Source organism: Petromyzon marinus, unplaced genomic scaffold (genome assembly GCF_048934315.1).
Source record: "Petromyzon marinus isolate PM22_M1 ecotype Great Lakes invasive population unplaced genomic scaffold, UKy_Petmar_22M1.pri1.0 PM_Scaffold_70, whole genome shotgun sequence".
NCBI lineage: Eukaryota > Metazoa > Chordata > Hyperoartia > Petromyzontiformes > Petromyzontidae > Petromyzon > Petromyzon marinus.
Window position 1 is genome coordinate 73,841 of NW_027423678.1, and position 18,660 is coordinate 92,500.

Sequence of the window (18,660 nt, forward strand, 5' to 3'; positions counted from 1 at the left end):
AATCTGTATTGATGAGTACTCACACACACACAGAGACTACTCACTATCTGGTACACACACAGCGGTAGTAGTAGTATCAGTATCATCATCAGGGTAGTCTGCATGGATGAGTACTCACACACACACTGAGAGTACTCGCTATCTGGTACACACACAGCGGTAGTAGTAGTATCAGTATCATCATCAGAGTACTCTGTATTGATGAGTACTCACACACACACAGAGACTACTCACTATCTGGTACACACACAGCGGTAGTAGTAGTAGTATCAGTATCATCATCATCATCAGGGTACTCTGTATTGATGAGTACTCACACACACACAGAGACTACTCACTGTCTGGTACTCACACAGCGGTAGTAGTAGTATCAGTATCATCATCAGAGTACTCTGCATTGATGAGTACTCACACACACACACAGACTACTCGCTATCTGGTACACACACAGCGGCAGTAGTAGTATCAGCGTCATCATCAGAGTACTCTGTATTGATGAGTACTCACACACACACAGAGACTACTCACTATCTGGTACACACACAGCGGTAGTAGTAGTAGTATCAGTATCATCATCAGAGTACTCTGTATTGATGAGTACTCACACACACACACAGAGACTACTCACTATCTGGTACACACACAGCGGTAGTAGTAGTATCAGTATCATCATCATCAGAGTACTCTGCATTGATGAGTACACACACACACACTGAGACTACTCACTATCTGGTACACAGCGGTAGTAGTAGTATCAGTATCATCATCAGAGTACTCTGCATGGATGAGTACTCACACACACACACACTGAGACTACTCACTATCTGGTACACACACAGCGGTAGTAGTAGTATCAGTATCATCATCAGAGTACTCTGCATGGATGAGTACTCACACACACACAGAGACTACTCACTATCTGGTACACACACAGCGGTAGTAGTAGTATCAGTATCATCATCAGGGTACTCTGCATGGATGAGTACTCACACACACACAGAGACTACTCGCTATCTGGTACACACACAGCGGTAGTAGTAGTATCAGTATCATCATCAGAGTACTCTGCATTGATGAGTACTCACACACACACTGAGACTACTCACTATCTGGTACACACACAGAGGTAGTAGTAGTATCATCATCATCATCAGAGTACTCTGCATGGATGAGTACTCACACACACACACACTGAGACTACTCACTATCTGGTACACACACAGCGGTAGTAGTAGTATCAGTATCATCATCAGGGTACTCTGCATTGATGAGTACTCACACACACACTGAGAGTACTCGCTCTCTGGTACACACACAGCGGTAGTAGTAGTATCAGTATCATCATCATCAGTGTACTCTGCATTGATGAGTAATCACACACACACTGAGAGTACTCGCTATCTGGTACACACACAGAGGTAGTAGTAGTATCAGTATCATCATCATCAGGGTACTCTGCATTGATGAGTAATCATACACACACTGAGAGTACTCGCTATCTGGTACACACACAGAGGTAGTAGTAGTAGTATCTGTATCATCATCAGGGTACTCTGCATTGATGAGTACTCACACACACACAGAGACTACTCACTATCTGGTACACACACAGCTGTAATAGTATCAGCGTCATCATCATCAGTGTACTCTGTATTGATGAGTACTCACACACACACAGAGACTACTCACTATCTGGTACACACACAGCGGTAGTAGTAGTATCAGTATCATCATCATCATCATCAGAGTACTCTGTATTGATGAGTACTCACACACACACACAGAGACTACTCACTATCTGGTACACACACAGCGGTAGTAGTAGTATCAGTATCATCATCAGAGTACTCTGCATGGATGAGTACTCACACACACACTGAGACTACTCGCTATCTGGTACACACACAGCGGTAGTAGTAGTATCAGTATCATCATCAGAGTACTCTGCATGGATGAGTACTCACACACACACAGAGACTACTCACTCTCTGGTACACACACAGCGGTAGTAGTAGTATCATCATCATCATCATCAGAGTACTCTGCATTGATGAGTACACACACACACACACACTGAGAGTACTCACTATCTGGTACACAGCGGTAGTAGTAGTATCAGTATCATCATCAGGGTAATCTGCATGGATGAGTACTCACACACACACAGAGACTACTCACTCTCTGAGTACACACACAGCGGTAGTAGTAGTAGTATCAGTATCATCATCAGGGTACTCTGCATCGATGAGTACACACACACACACAGAGTACTCACTCTCTGGTATACACACAGCGGTAGTAGTAGTATCAGTATCATCATCAGGGTACTCTGCATTGATGAGTACTCACACACACACAGAGACTACTCACTATCTGGTACACACACAGCGGTAGTAGTAGTATCAGTATCATCATCAGAGTACTCTGCATGGATGAGTACTCACACACACACAGAGACTACTCACTATCTGGTACACACACAGCGGTAGTAGTAGTATCAGTATCATCATCATCAGAGTACTCTGTATTGATGAGTACTCACACACACACAGAGACTACTCGCTATCTGGTACACACACAGTGGTAGTAGTAGTATCAGTATCATCATCAGAGTACTCTGTATTGATGAGTACTCACACACACACAGAGACTACTCACTATCTGGTACACACACAGCGGTAGTAGTAGTATCAGTATCATCATCAGAGTACTCTGTATTGATGAGTACACACACACACAGAAACTACTCACTATCTGGTACACACACAGCGGTAGTAGTAGTATCAGTATCATCATCAGAGTACTCTGTATTGATGAGTACTCACACACACACAGAGACTACTCGCTATCTGGTACACACACAGAGGTAGTAGTAGTATCAGTATCATCATCATCATCATCAGGGTACTCTGCATTGATGAGTACCCACACACACACAGAGACTACTCACTATCTGGTACACACACAGCGGTAGTAGTAGTATCAGTATCATCATCAGAGTACTCTGCATTGATGAGTACACACACACACAGAGACTACTCGCTATCTGGTACACACACAGCGGTAGTAGTAGTATCAGTATCATCATCAGAGTACTCTGCATTGATGAGTACTCACACACACACACAGAAACTACTCACTATCTGGTACACACACAGCGGTAGTAGTAGTAGTATCAGTATCATCATCAGGGTAATCTGTATTGATGAGTACTCACACACACAGAGACTACTCACTGTCTGGTACACACACAGCGGTAGTAGTAGTAGTATCAGTATCATCATCAGAGTACTCTGCATGGATGAGTACTCACACACACACACAGACTACTCGCTCTCTGGTACACACACAGCGGTAGTAGTAGTATCAGTATCATCATCAGAGTACTCTGCATTGATGAGTACTCACACACACACAGAGACTACTCACTATCTGGTACTCACACAGCGGTAGTAGTATCAGTATCATCATCAGAGTACTCTGCATCCATGAGTACTCACACACAGAGAGTACTCGCTATCTGGTACACACACAGCGGTAGTAGTAGTCTCAGTATCATCAGCAGAGTACTCTGCATTGATGAGTACTCACACACACACACAGAGACTACTCACTATCTGGTACACACACAGCGGTAGTAGTAGTATCAGTATCATCATCAGGGTACTCTGCATTGATGAGTACTCACACACACACAGAGACTACTCACTCTCTGAGTACACACACAGCGGTAGTAGTAGTATCAGTATCATCATCAGAGTACTCTGCATTGATGAGTACTCACACACACACACTGAGACTACTCACTATCTGGTACACACACAGCGGTAGTAGTAGTAGTATCAGTATCATCATCAGAGTACTCTGCATTGATGAGTACTCACACACTCACAGAGACTACTCACTATCTGGTACACACACAGCGGTAGTAGTAGTATCAGTATCATCATCAGAGTACTCTGCATTGATGAGTACTCACACACACACTGAGACTACTCGCTCTCTGAGTACACACACAGCGGTAGTAGTAGTATCAGTATCATCATCAGAGTACTCTGCATTGATGAGTACTCACACACACACACTGAGACTACTCGCTCTCTGGTACACACACAGCGGTAGTAGTAGTAGTATCAGTATCATCATCAGGGTACTCTGCATTGATGAGTACTCACACACACACACACACAGAAACTACTCACTATCTGGTACACACACAGCGGTAGCAGTAGTAGTATCAGTATCATCATCAGAGTACTCTGAATTGATGAGTACTCACACACACACAGAGACTACTCACTCTCTGGTACACACACAGTGGTAGTAGTAGTATCAGTGTCATCATCAGAGTACTCTGAATTGATGAGTACTCACACACACACAGAGACTACTCACTATCTGGTACACACACAGCGGTAGTAGTAGTAGTATCAGTATCATCATCATCAGTGATACTCTGCATCCATGAGTACTCACACACATAGAGACTACTCACTATCTGGTACACACACAGCGGTAGTAGTAGTATCAGTATCATCATCATCAGTGTACTCTGCATTGATGAGTACTCACACACACACACAGAGACTACTCACTATCTGGTACACACACAGCGGTAGTAGTAGTATCAGTATCATCATCAGGGTACTCTGCATTGATGAGTACTCACACACACACAGAGACTACTCGCTATCTGGTACACACACAGCGGTAGTAGTAGTATCAGTATCATCATCAGAGTACTCTGCATTGATGAGTACACACACACACACAGAGACTACTCGCTATCTGGTACACACACAGCGGTAGTAGTAGTATCAGTATCATCATCAGGGTACTCTGCATTGATGAGTACTCACACACACACAGAGACTACTCGCTATCTGGTACACACACAGCGGTAGTAGTAGTATCAGTATCATCATCAGAGTACTCTGCATTGATGAGTACTCACACACACACTGAGACTACTCACTATCTGGTACACACACAGAGGTAGTAGTAGTATCAGTATCATCATCATCATCAGTGATACTCTGCATCCATGAGTACACACACACACAGACTACTCGCTATCTGGTACACACACAGCGGTAGTAGTAGTAGTATCAGTATCATCATCAGAGTACTCTGCATTGATGAGTACTCACACACACACACAGAGACTACTCACTGTCTGGTACACACACAGCGGTAGTAGTAGTATCAGTATCATCATCATCATCAGGGTAGTCTGCATTGATGAGTACTCACACACACACAGAGACTACTCACTATCTGGTACACACACAGCGGTAGTAGTAGTATCAGTATCATCATCAGAGTACTCTGCATGGATGAGTACTCACACACACACAGAGACTACTCACTCTGGTACACAGCGGTAGTAGTAGTAGTATAAGTATCATCATCATCAGAGTACTCTGCATTGATGAGTACTCACACACACACACAGAAACTACTCGCTATCTGGTACTCACACAGCGGTAGTAGTAGTATCAGTATCATCATCAGGGTACTCTGCATGGATGAGTACACACACACACACACAGAGACTACTCGCTATCTGGTACACACACAGCGGTAGTAGTAGTAGTATCAGTATCATCATCAGGGTACTCTGCATTGATGAGTACACACACACACACACAGAGACTACTCACTATCTGGTACAAACACAGCGGTAGTAGTAGTATCAGTAGCATCATCAGGGTACTCTGCATTGATGAGTACTCACACACACACACAGAGACTACTCACTGTCTGGTACACACACAGCGGTAGTAGTAGTATCAGTATCATCATCAGGGTACTCTGCATGGATGAGTACTCACACACACACTGAGACTACTCACTATCTGGTACACACATAGCGGTAGTAGTAGTATCAGTATCATCATCAGAGTACTCTGTATTGATGAGTACACACACACACACAGAGACTACTCGCTCTCAAGGTACACACACAGTGGTAGTAGTAGTATCAGTATCATCATCAGAGTACTCTGCATGGATGAGTACTCACACACACACTGAGACTACTCACTCTCTGGTACACACACAGCGGTAGTAGTAGTATCAGTATCATCATCAGGGTACTCTGCATCCATGAGTACTAACACACACACAGAGACTACTCACTATCTGGTACACACACAGCGGTAGTAGTAGTAGTATCAGTATCATCATCAGAGTACTCTGCATTGATGAGTACACACACACACACAGAGACTACTCGCTATCTGGTACACACACAGCGGTAGTTGTAGTATCAGTATCATCAGTAGGGTACCACCCCCATCACCACCCCCATCACCACCCCCATCACCACCTCCATCACCACCCCCATCACCATCACCACCACCATCACCATCACCACCCCCATCACCACCACCATCACCACCACCATCACCACCCCCATCACCATCACCACCCCCATCACCACCCCCATCACCACCACCATCACCACCCCCATCACCACCCCCATCACCACCTCCATCACCACCCCCATCACCACCACCATCACCACCCCCATCACCACCACCATCACCACAACCATCACCACCACCCATCACCACCCCCATCACCACCCCCATCACCACCTCCATCACCACCCCCATCACCACCTCCATCACCACCTCCATCACCACCTCCATCACCACCCTCATCACCACCACCATAATCACCCCCATCACAATCACCCCCATCACCACCCCCATCACCACCTCCATCACCACCCCCATCACCACCCCCATCACCACCTCCATCACCACCTCCATCACCACCACCACCATCACCACCACCACCACCACCACCATCACCCCCATCACCACCCCCATCACCACCACCATCACCACCCCCATCATCCCCATCACCACCCCCATCACCACCCCCATCACTACCACCATCACCACCTCCATCACCACCTCCATCACCACCCCCATCACCACCCCCATCACCACCACCATCACCATCCCCATCACCACCACCATCACCACCATCACCACCACCCATCACCACCACCATCACCACCCCCATCACCACCATCACCACCATCATCACCACCCCCATCACCATCACCACCATCATCACCACCACCATCACCACCTCCATCACCACCCCCATCACCACCTCCATCACCACCACCATCACCACCCGCATCACCACCAGCACCACCACCCCCATCACCACCACCATCACCACCATCACCACCACCCATCACCACCACCATCACCACCTCCATCACCACGACCACCACCCCCATCACCACCACCATCACCACCCCCATCACCACCACCATCATCACCCCCATCACCACCCCCATCACCACCACCACCATCACCACCCCCATCACCACCCCCATCACCACCACCACCATCACCACCCCCATCACCACCCCCATCACCACCCCCATCACCACCATCACCACCATCATCACCATCACCACCCCCATCATCACCATCACCACCACCATCACCACCCCCATCACCACACCCATCACCACCATCACCACCATCATCACCACCAACCCCATCACCACCCCCATCACCACCACCAACACCATCACCACCATCACCACCCCCATCATCACCCCCATCACCACGCCCATCACCATCACCACCACCCCCATCACCATCACCACCATCACGATCACCACCCCCATCACCATCACCACCATCACCACCATCACCATCAACACCATCATCACCATCACCATCATCACCACCACCACCATCACCACCACCACCATCACCACCACCACCACCATCACCACCACCCCCACCACCACCACCATCACCACCACCACCACCATCACCACCATCACCACCCCCATCACCCCCATCACCACCACCACCACCACTACCCCCATCACCCCCATCACCACCACCACCATCACCACCATCACCACCACCATCACCACTCCCATCACCAACACCACCACCATCACCACCACCACCATCACCACCATCACCACCCCCACCCCCATCACCACCACCATCACCACCACCATCACCACCACCCCCATCACCCCCATCACCCCCACCACCACCACCCCCATCACCACCACCACCATCACCACCCCCATCATCACCATCACCACCCCCATCATCACCATCACCACCACCATCACCATCACCACCACCATCACCACCCCATCACCACCCCCATCACCACCACCATCACCATCACCACCCCCACCACCACCCCCATCACCACCCCCATCACCACCCCCATCACCACCACCATCACCATCACCACCACCACCATCACCATCACCACCCCCACCACCACCCCCATCACCACCACCATCACCACCACCACCACCACCACCATCACCACCCCCATCACCACCCCCATCACCACCCCCATCACCACCCCCATCACCACCACCACCATCACCCCCATCACCATCACCACCACCATCACCACCATCACCACCATCACCACCCCCATCACCACCACCCCCATCACCAACTCCATCACCACCCCCATCACCACCTCTACCACCCCCATCACCACCCCCATCACCACCACCACCACCATCACCACCACCCCCACCACCATCACCACCACCCCCACCACCACCCCCATCACCACCCCCATCACCACCCCCATCACCACCACCATCACCACCACCATCACCACCATCACCATCACCACCATCACCACCACCATCACCACCATCACCACCACCACCCCCATCACCACCACCACCACCACCCCCATCACCACCACCATCACCACCACCACCATCACCACCACCATCACCACCACCACCATCACCACCACCATGACCATCACCACCACCACCCCTACCACCACCCCCATCACCACCCCCATCACCATCCCCATCACCACCACCACCATCACCCCCATCACCACCACCACCATCACCACCATCCCCACCACCATCACCACCCCCATCACCACCACCCCCATCACCAACCCCATCACCACCCCCATCACCACCACCACCACCATCACCACCACCCCCACCACAACCCCCATCACCACCCCCATCACCACCCCCATCACCACCACCATCACCTCCACCATCACCACCCCCATCACCACCACCATCACCATCACCACCACCATCACCACCCCCATCACCACCACCACCACCATCACCACCACCATCACCACCATCACCACCCCCATCACCACCACCATCACCACCACCATCACCACCACCACCATCACCACCACCATCACCACCACCCCCACCACCACCCCCATCACCACCCCAATCACCACCTCCATCATCACCATCACCACCACCATCACCACCATCAACAACAACAACAACAACCGCCATTCGCCACTAAGTGGCGGTGACGTCACCACGACGCTTGTGCCAGGCTATGTGCACCCTGAGGCCACGTGAAGTGTCGAACGCCCGCTGGCAGGAGGTCACGGGGCAGACCCAGGTGCCACGGGTTGACTGACTGAGATGACTGGCTGATGTACCACCTGTGCCCCCTACTGTGCCAACCTGCTGTGCTTTAGCCACCCGGCGCTCCGCTCGCTGTTGTGAGCGTCGCTCCTCCGCCCTCCGTTGTTGTTGGAGGGCGACTGCCTCCAACTGCCCTGTAGCATCCTTCACGAGCCTCCTCCACAGAGGCCGATCTTGACACCGCTGGTACCAGTCATCGGCAAGTCCACTCAGCTCCACGTCCTCCTGTACCACATCACTCCATCTCTTCTCTAGCCCGTGCCGCGCCCGCTTAGCCCCCTCAATCCGGCCAAACAAAAGCTGTTTCGGCATGCGGTGGCTGGGCATGCGGGCTACATGACCCAGCCATCGCAGCCTTGCCTGCCGGAGGAGCTCACCGATGGGACCCTGCCCAGATCTTTCAAGGATTTGTGAGCTCCTCACACAATCCAGTCTGGTTAAACCCAGGATGGATCGTAGGCAGGCCAGCCTAAATGTTTCTAACCGGCGAAGATGTTCCATTAGGGGGGTCCACGTTTCGCAAGCATAGAGAAGGGAGGGAATGACCGTGGCCGAGAAGACCTGAAGCTTAGTGCGGAGCGACAGACCAGGTAGCTTCCACACAGCGTTACGCAACCGATGAAAAGATATTGCCGCTCGACTGATTCGGAGTGAGACCTCTGCTGTTAAACTGGAGCCAGTCATAAGCACACTGCCCAGGTATGGGAAGCTCTCCACTCTCTCCACAACTGCCCCATCACCGATTGGGAGTTGTGGGGGTGGAGTGTCCGATGGTACAAAATACCCAGGCAGGTGCTTAGTTTTGGTGGGGCTGATGGTAAGGCCCCACCTCTTAGTGGTATGCTCCAGTCTCAGCAGCAGCGTCTCCAACTCCTCCTCTGACTGAGCAGCTATTACCAAGTCATCAGCATACATAACGTGGTTGAGCAATAGGGAGCCATCCCTTGACCGCACCCGGGCATCGATTAGCCTCCCATTATATCTGTACCATATGGAGATTCCCCCGGTACAGCTATTGAAGGCTTCACGAACTACGTGGTCAAAATAGATGTTAAATAATGTGGGAGCCAAAGGACATCCCTGTCGCACCCCAAGGTGTACAGGGAATGGCTCTGACTCCCGGCCACGTAGTTTTACCCGGGCCCGCTCACCATCATGAAGGTCCTTAATGATCGTGAGCAGAGGGTCAGGTACTCCAAAAGCACGAAGAACGACCCAGAGCCCAGGCCTACTGATGGTATCATAGGCCTTGACCAGGTCAATAAAGCAGAGATGTAGGTCTTGTTGGAATTCCCTACACCTCTGCTGTAGCAGACGGACAGAAAATATGGCATCTGTGCAGGACCGCCCTTTCCTGAAACCGCATTGGGGCTCCGCAAGCCTCTCCTCAGCGTGCCTGGCAAGGCGATGCTGAATAATCCTTGCCAGGACCTTTCCCGGCACACTGAGGAGTGAGATGCCCCTGTAGTTGTTACAGTCTGTGCGGTCCCCCTTCTTAAAAAGGGGGACCACCAGGGCATCCTTCCAATCCTGCGGAACCCGTCCAGTGGTCCAGACTGTTGTTATGATGTCATATAGGGCAGTCTGTGCACAAACGCCACCCTCCCTCAGCATTTCGCTTGGGAGATCATCTCTGCCCGCTGCCTTTCCTGGTCTCAGACTCCGGATCGCCTTCAATACTTCCTCAGCAGATGGCACCTCAGCCAGCCACTCACAGGGGGTGACTTCATCCAATATTTGAGGCACCGCAGCCTCAGCAGGGTCATCCTCACTTTGTGCCGCGATGTTTTCCTGGCTGAGGGATTTTCCCTCCCCCAGGACCTCACAGAAATGCTCAGCAAATCTGCGAACCTGTTCCTGGGGGTCGGAAATTGGATCACCGTTTTTTCCCCTAATGATGGTAATAGGTGTGGCGCTGCAGGTTACTTTTTTGATGGAGTTAAATAGAGATTTGTGATCACGGGCCACTGAGGCAGACTCCATCTCCTCAGCAACCCGCGACCACCACCCATCCTTGCAGCGCCTCACGGCTCTCCGAACCTCCGAGCGAAGGCTGCGGTAAGCCTCCTCATTCTCTGACGTGGGATTCTGTAGCCGATGACAGTGGGCCTGTCGCTTTTTCTCAACGATCCTGAACAACTCCTCTGTCATCCAGGGTGTCTGGGGAGGTCTGGACCGCGTACCCAAAGCAGCCATTGCAGCTGCATGAGTCACAGTCCTAAACCTCGCCCATTTACCCTCGACATCAGGAGGAGTCGGGGACGATGCCAATCCCAGCCGCAAGCGATGATGAAATTCTCGCTTGCAACTTTCATCAGATAACTGAGACCAGGCCACTTTAGGTTGGAATGGGGTCCTGGGTGTACACCCACCACCGGAGTGGAAGAATGGCAGGCGCATCTTACAGATGACTAGTCGATGGTCAGAGGGCAGATCAGCTCCACGGTAGGTCCTGGTGTCAAGGACATGGGCTCGCATTCGCTGGTCCGTCACTATGTAGTCCAGCAGATGTTCTTGCTTGGACCCGGCATGCATCCATGATGTTGTGTGGATGCGCCGATGCCGGAACAGCGTGTTGGTAATTACAAGCCCATGGGCTGCACAAAAATCTAGCAGCCTCCTACCGTTGTTATTGAGCTGATCTGGCCCATGCCCTCCAATCACTCCAGACCAGGTGCCAGTATCATGACCAACTCGGGCATTGAAGTCACCCAACATGATGACTCTATCCCGAGGGGCCACTTTAGCCAGCACCTGTGACAGGAGGTCATAGAAGGCATCTGACTCATCGGCTTTGCCTGCATCCCTCCACGGATGTTCATCTTCGGTGGGGGCATAAGTAACCACGACCACCATTCCTCGCCTCCGGTTGATGGGAAGGCGAGCCCAAAGTAGCCTGGGGCTTACAGCTTCCCACACCTCACCGCCACGCTCCCACGCCCCCTTCATTCTTTTGTTCAAAAGAAGACCCACACCCTGTTGTTTGGCAGTCTGCTGCCCCGAGTAGAGGACTGTCCACCCCTCATGGTGGCAGGAGCCAGAGCCGGTCCACCGGACCTCCTGAATGCCGCATAGATCCAGGCGGTACCGGTCCAGCTCCCGACAGAGGAGTGGCAGCCTCTCCTCTGCAGTGAGCGTTCGAACATTCCACGTGGCCAACCGTAGTGGCTTTTCGTTGTTTCTGGAGTAGCCCCGAGGGTAGGTATTCAATCTCCTGGCTCCGCCAATTGGGGTTTGGCCAGGAGACGTCATAGACGCCTGGCCCCCCGGGGCCTCCGGCACAAGCTTAGTTGTTACATATTTCAGTTTAATTCGTAGTTTCGTGGTAATTAATTGAAGGTGGAGGGGTTACCAGCCCCTCGCACCCGTCCAGAGCCCCCGTTTAGCCCCTGTGGTGGACACATATGCCATGAGGGGAGGAGCCAATCAAAATTGGATCTCCCCCCACAGCGCTGTCCACGACAGAGTTGCCCGTCCGGCACCGCGAGGAGGTAGGGGGTTGTTTTGCCGGACATCACCACCATCACCACCATCACCACCCCCATCACCACCACCATCACCACCACCACCACCATCACCACCACCACCACCACCCCCACCACCACCCCCATCACCACCCCAATCACCACCTCCATCATCACCATCACCACCACCATCACCATCACCACCACCATCACCACCACCATCACCACCACCACCACCATCACCACCACCACCACCATCACCACCACCACCATCACCACCACCATCACCATCACCACCACCATCACCACCCCCATCACCACCACCATCACCACCACCACCACCACCATCACCACCACCCCCATCACCACCCCCATCACCACCCCCATCACCACCCCCATCACCACCACCATCACCACCACCACCACCCCCATCATCACCACCACCATCACCACCACCACCACCATCACCACCACCACCATCACCACCACCATCACCACCACCACCATCACCACCACCACCACCATCACCACCATCACCACCATCACCACCACCATCACCACCATCACCACCACCACCATCACCACCACCACCATCACCACCACCACCATCACCATCACCACCATCACCACCACCATCACCACCACCATCACCATCACCACCATCACCACCACCATCACCACCACCACCACCATCACCACCACCACCATCACCATCACCACCACCACCATCACCACCCCCATCATCACCATCACCACCACCACCATCACCACCCCCATCACCACCACCATCACCACCACCACCACCACCCCCATCATCACCACCACCATCACCACCACCACCACCACCATCACCACCATCACCACCATCACCACCACCACCATCACCACCACCACCATCACCACCACCATCACCACCACCACCATCACCACCACCACCACCATCACCACCATCACCACCATCACCACCACCACCATCACCACCATCACCACCACCACCATCACCACCACCACCATCACCACCACCACCATCACCACCACCATCACCACCACCATCACCATCACCACCACCACCATCACCATCACCACCCCCATCATCACCATCACCACCACCACCATCACCACCACCATCACCACCACCATCACCATCACCACCACCATCACCACCACCACCATCACCACCACCACCACCACCATCACAACCATCACCACCACCATCACCACCCCCATCACCACCCCCATCACCACCACCATCACCACCACCACCACCACCATCACCACCATCACCACCACCACCACCACCACCCCCATCACCACCACCATCACCACCACCATCACCACCCCCATCACCACCACCATAACCACCCCCATCACCACCCCCATCACCACCTCCATCACCACCCCCATCACCACCCCCATCACCACCCCCATCACCACCACCACCACCCCATCACCATCACCACCACCATCACCACCACCACCATCACCACCCCCATCACCACCCCCATCACCACCCCCATCACCACCCCCATCACCACCACCATCACCACCACCCCCATCACCACCACCATCACCACCCCCATCACCACCACCCCCATCACCACTCCCATCACCACCCCCATCACCACCACCATCACCACCACCATCACCCCCATCACCACCCCCATCACCACCCCCATCACCACCCCCATCACCATCACCACCACCACCACCACCATCACCACCACCACCATCACCACCACCACCATCACCACCACCCCCACCACCATCACCACCACCATCACCACCACCACCATCACCACCATCACCACCACCACCATCACCACCACCACCATCACCACCACCATCACCATCACCACCACCACCACCATCACCACCACCACCACCATCACCACCACCACCACCACCATCACCACCACCACCATCACCACCACCACCATCACCACCACCACCATCACCACCACCACCACCACCACCACCATCACCACCACCACCATCACCACCACCACCACCATCACCACCACCACCACCACCATCACCACCACCACCACCACCACCACCATCACCACCACCATCACCACCATCACCACCACCATCACCACCACCACCACCACCATCACCACCACCACCATCACCACCACCACCATCACCACCACCACCACCATCACCACCACCATCACCACCATCACCACCATCACCACCACCACCATCACCACCACCACCATCACCACCACCACCACCATCACCACCACCACCATCACCACCACCACCACCATCATCACCACCATCAACACCACCACCACCATCAACACCACCACCACCACCATCACCACCACCACCACCACCATCAACACCACCATCACCACCATCACCACCACCACCACCATCACCACCACCACCACCATCACCATCACCCCCACCACCATCACCACCACCATCACCACCACCACCACCATCACCACCACCACCACCACCACCATCACCATCACCCCCACCACCATCACCACCACCACCACCATCACCACCACCACCACCATCACCATCACCCCCACCACCATCACCACCACCATCACCACCACCACCACCATCACCACCACCACCACCATCACCATCACCCCCACCACCATCACCACCACCATCACCACCACCACCACCATCACCACCACCACCACCATCACCATCACCCCCACCACCATCACCACCACCACCACCATCACCACCACCACCACCATCACCACCATCACCACCATCACCACCATCACCACCACCATCACCACCACCATCATCACCACCACCACAATCACCACCATCACCACCACCATCACCACCATCACCACCACCATCACCACCACCATCACCACCACCACCATCATCACCACCACCATCACCACCATCACCCCCATCACCACCACCACCATCACCACCATCACCATCACCACCATCACCACCACCATCACCACCATCACCACCACCACCATCACCACCATCACCATCACCACCATCACCATCACCACCATCACCATCACCACCATCACCACCATCATCACCACCACCATCACCACCACCATCACCACCATCACCACCACCATCACCACCACCACCATCACCACCATCACCACCATCATCACCACCATCACCACCATCATCACCACCACCATCACCACCACCATCACCACCACCACCACCATCATCATCACCACCATCACCACCACCATCACCACCACCACCATCACCACCACCACCCCCATCATCACCACCACCACCACCATCACCACCATCACCACTACCATCACCATCACCACCACCATCACCACCACCATCACCACCACCATCACCACCACCACCACCATCATCATCACCACCATCACCACCACCATCACCACCACCACCATCACCACCACCACCACCATCACCACCACCACCACCATCACCACCACCACCATCACCACCACCACCATCACCACCACCACCATCACCACTACCATCACCACCATCACCACCACCACCATCACCTCTCCGACACGTGCGAGTCTGTGCAGGGCCGCGTCCAGGTGAAAATTCTCGCTCCGAGTCAGGAACGGGAGCTTGGCGGACTGCACACAGACACAGGCAAAGGTCCCCCAGGTAGCCTCTAGCAGGCCTTTAGGGGCAAGTGCAGTAGGGGCAAGTGCAGTCACACACAGACACAGACAAAGATCCCCCAGGTAGCCTCTAGCAGGGCTCTAGGCGCAAGTGCAGTCACACACAGACAGTGGCAAAGGTCCCCCAGGTAGCCTCTAGCAGGGCTCTATGGGCAAGTGCAGTCACACACAGACACAGGCAAAGGTCCCCCAGGTAGCCTCTAGCAGGGCTCTAGGGGCAAGTGCAGTCACACAGACACAGGCACAGGTCCCCCAGGTAGCCTCTAGCAGGGCTCTATGGGCAAGTGCAGTCACACACAGACACAGGCAAAGGTCCCCCAGGTAGCCTCTAGCAGGGCTCTAGGGGCAAGTGCAGTCACACAGACACAGGCACAGGTCCCCCAGGTAGCCTCTAGCAGGGCTCTAGGGGCAAGTGCAGTCACACACAGATACAGACAAAGGTCCCCCAGGTAGCCTCTAGCAGGGCTCTAGGGGCAAGTGCAGCCACACACAGACACAGGCAAAGGTCCCCCAGGTAGCCTCTTGCAGGGCTGTAGGGGCAAGTGCAGTCACACACAGACACTGGCAAAGGTCCCCCAGGTAGCCTCTAGCAGGGCTGTAGTGGCAAGTGCAGTCACACAGACACAGACAAAGGTCCCCCAGGTAGCCTCTAGCAGGGCTGTAGGGGCAAGTGCAGTCACACACAGACAGACAAAGGTCCCCCAGGTAGCCTCTAGCAGGGCTGTAGGGGCAAGTGCTGTTAGTATTAGCGAATAGCACCACCTATGATGTACACACAGACAAAGCGGGTGAGGGCAGTCACGTGTGAGGGCAGCAGTCACGTGTGAGGACAGCAGTCACGTGTGAGGGCAGCAGTCACGTGTGAGGGCAACAGTCACGTGTGAGGGCAGCGGTCACGTGCGAGGGCAGCAGTCACGTGTGAGGGCAGCAGTCACGTGTGAGGGCAGTCACGTGTGAGGGCAGCAGTCACGTGTGAGGGCAGTCACGTGTGAGGGCAGCGGTCACGTGTGAGGGCAGCAGTCACGTGTGAGGGCAGCAGTCACGTGTGAGGGCAGTCACGTGTGAGGGCAGCAGTCACGTGCGAGGGCAGCGGTCACGTGTGAGGGCAGCGGTCACGTGCGAGGGCAGCGGTCACGTGTGAGGGCAGTCACGTGTGAGGGCAGCAGTCACGTGTGAGGGCAGCAGTCACGTGTGAGGGCAGTCACGTGTGAGGGCAGCGGTCACGTGTGAGGGCAGCAGTCACGTGTGAGGGCAGCGGTCACGTGTGAGGGCAACAGTCACGTGTGAGGGCAGCAGTCACGTGTGAGGGCAACAGTCACGTGTGAGGGCAGCAGTCACGTGTGAGGGCAGCAGTCACGTGTGAGGGCAGCAGTCACGTGTGAGGGCAGCAGTCACGTGTGAGGGCAGCAGTCACGTGTGAGGGCAGTCACGTGTGAGGGCAGTCACGTGTGAGGGCAGCAGTCACGTGTGAGGGCAGCAGTCACGTGTGAGGGCAGTCACGTGTGAGGGCAGCAGTCACGTGTGAGGGCAGCAGTCACGTGTGAGGGCAGCAGTCACGTGTGAGGGCAGCAGTCACGTGTGAGGGCAGCAGTCACGTGTGAGGGCAGCAGTCACGTGTGAGGGCAGCGGTCACGTGTGAGCGCAGCAGTCACGTGTGAGGGCAGTCACGTGTGAGGGTAGCAGTCACGTGTAAGGACAGTCACGTGTGAGGGCAGCAGTCACGTGTGAGGGCAGTCACGTGTGAGGGCAGCAGTCACGTGTGAGGGCAGTCACGTGTGAGGGCAGCAGTCACGTGTGAGGGCAGCGGTCACGTGTGAGGGCAGCGGTCACGTGTGAGGGCAGCAGTCACGTGTGAGGGCAGTCACGTGTGAGGACAGCAGTCACGTGTGAGGGCAGCAGTCACGTGTGAGGGCAGCAGTCACGTGTGAGGGCAGCGGTCACGTGTGAGGGCAGCAGTCACGTGTGACGGCAGTCACGTGTGAGGGCAGCAGTCACGTGTGAGGGCAACAGTCACGTGTGAGGGCAGCGGTCACGTGTGAGGGCAGCGGTCACGTGTGAGGACAGCAGTCACGTGTGAGGGCAGCGGTCACGTGTGAGGGCA

General features: G+C 54.1%; 1 protein-coding gene across 1 annotated transcript in view; it reads right to left on the bottom strand.

The window, feature by feature from the left end:
* PRODH2 (proline dehydrogenase 2) overlaps window positions 1-18,660 on the bottom strand; it is an 87,767-nt gene that overhangs the window by 29,735 nt on the left and 39,372 nt on the right. Inside the window, exon 6 of the mRNA XM_076064773.1 lies at window positions 16,431-16,511. Within this exon, the coding sequence (XP_075920888.1) occupies window positions 16,431-16,511 (81 nt within the window). The remainder of the gene's footprint in view (window positions 1-16,430; window positions 16,512-18,660) is intronic.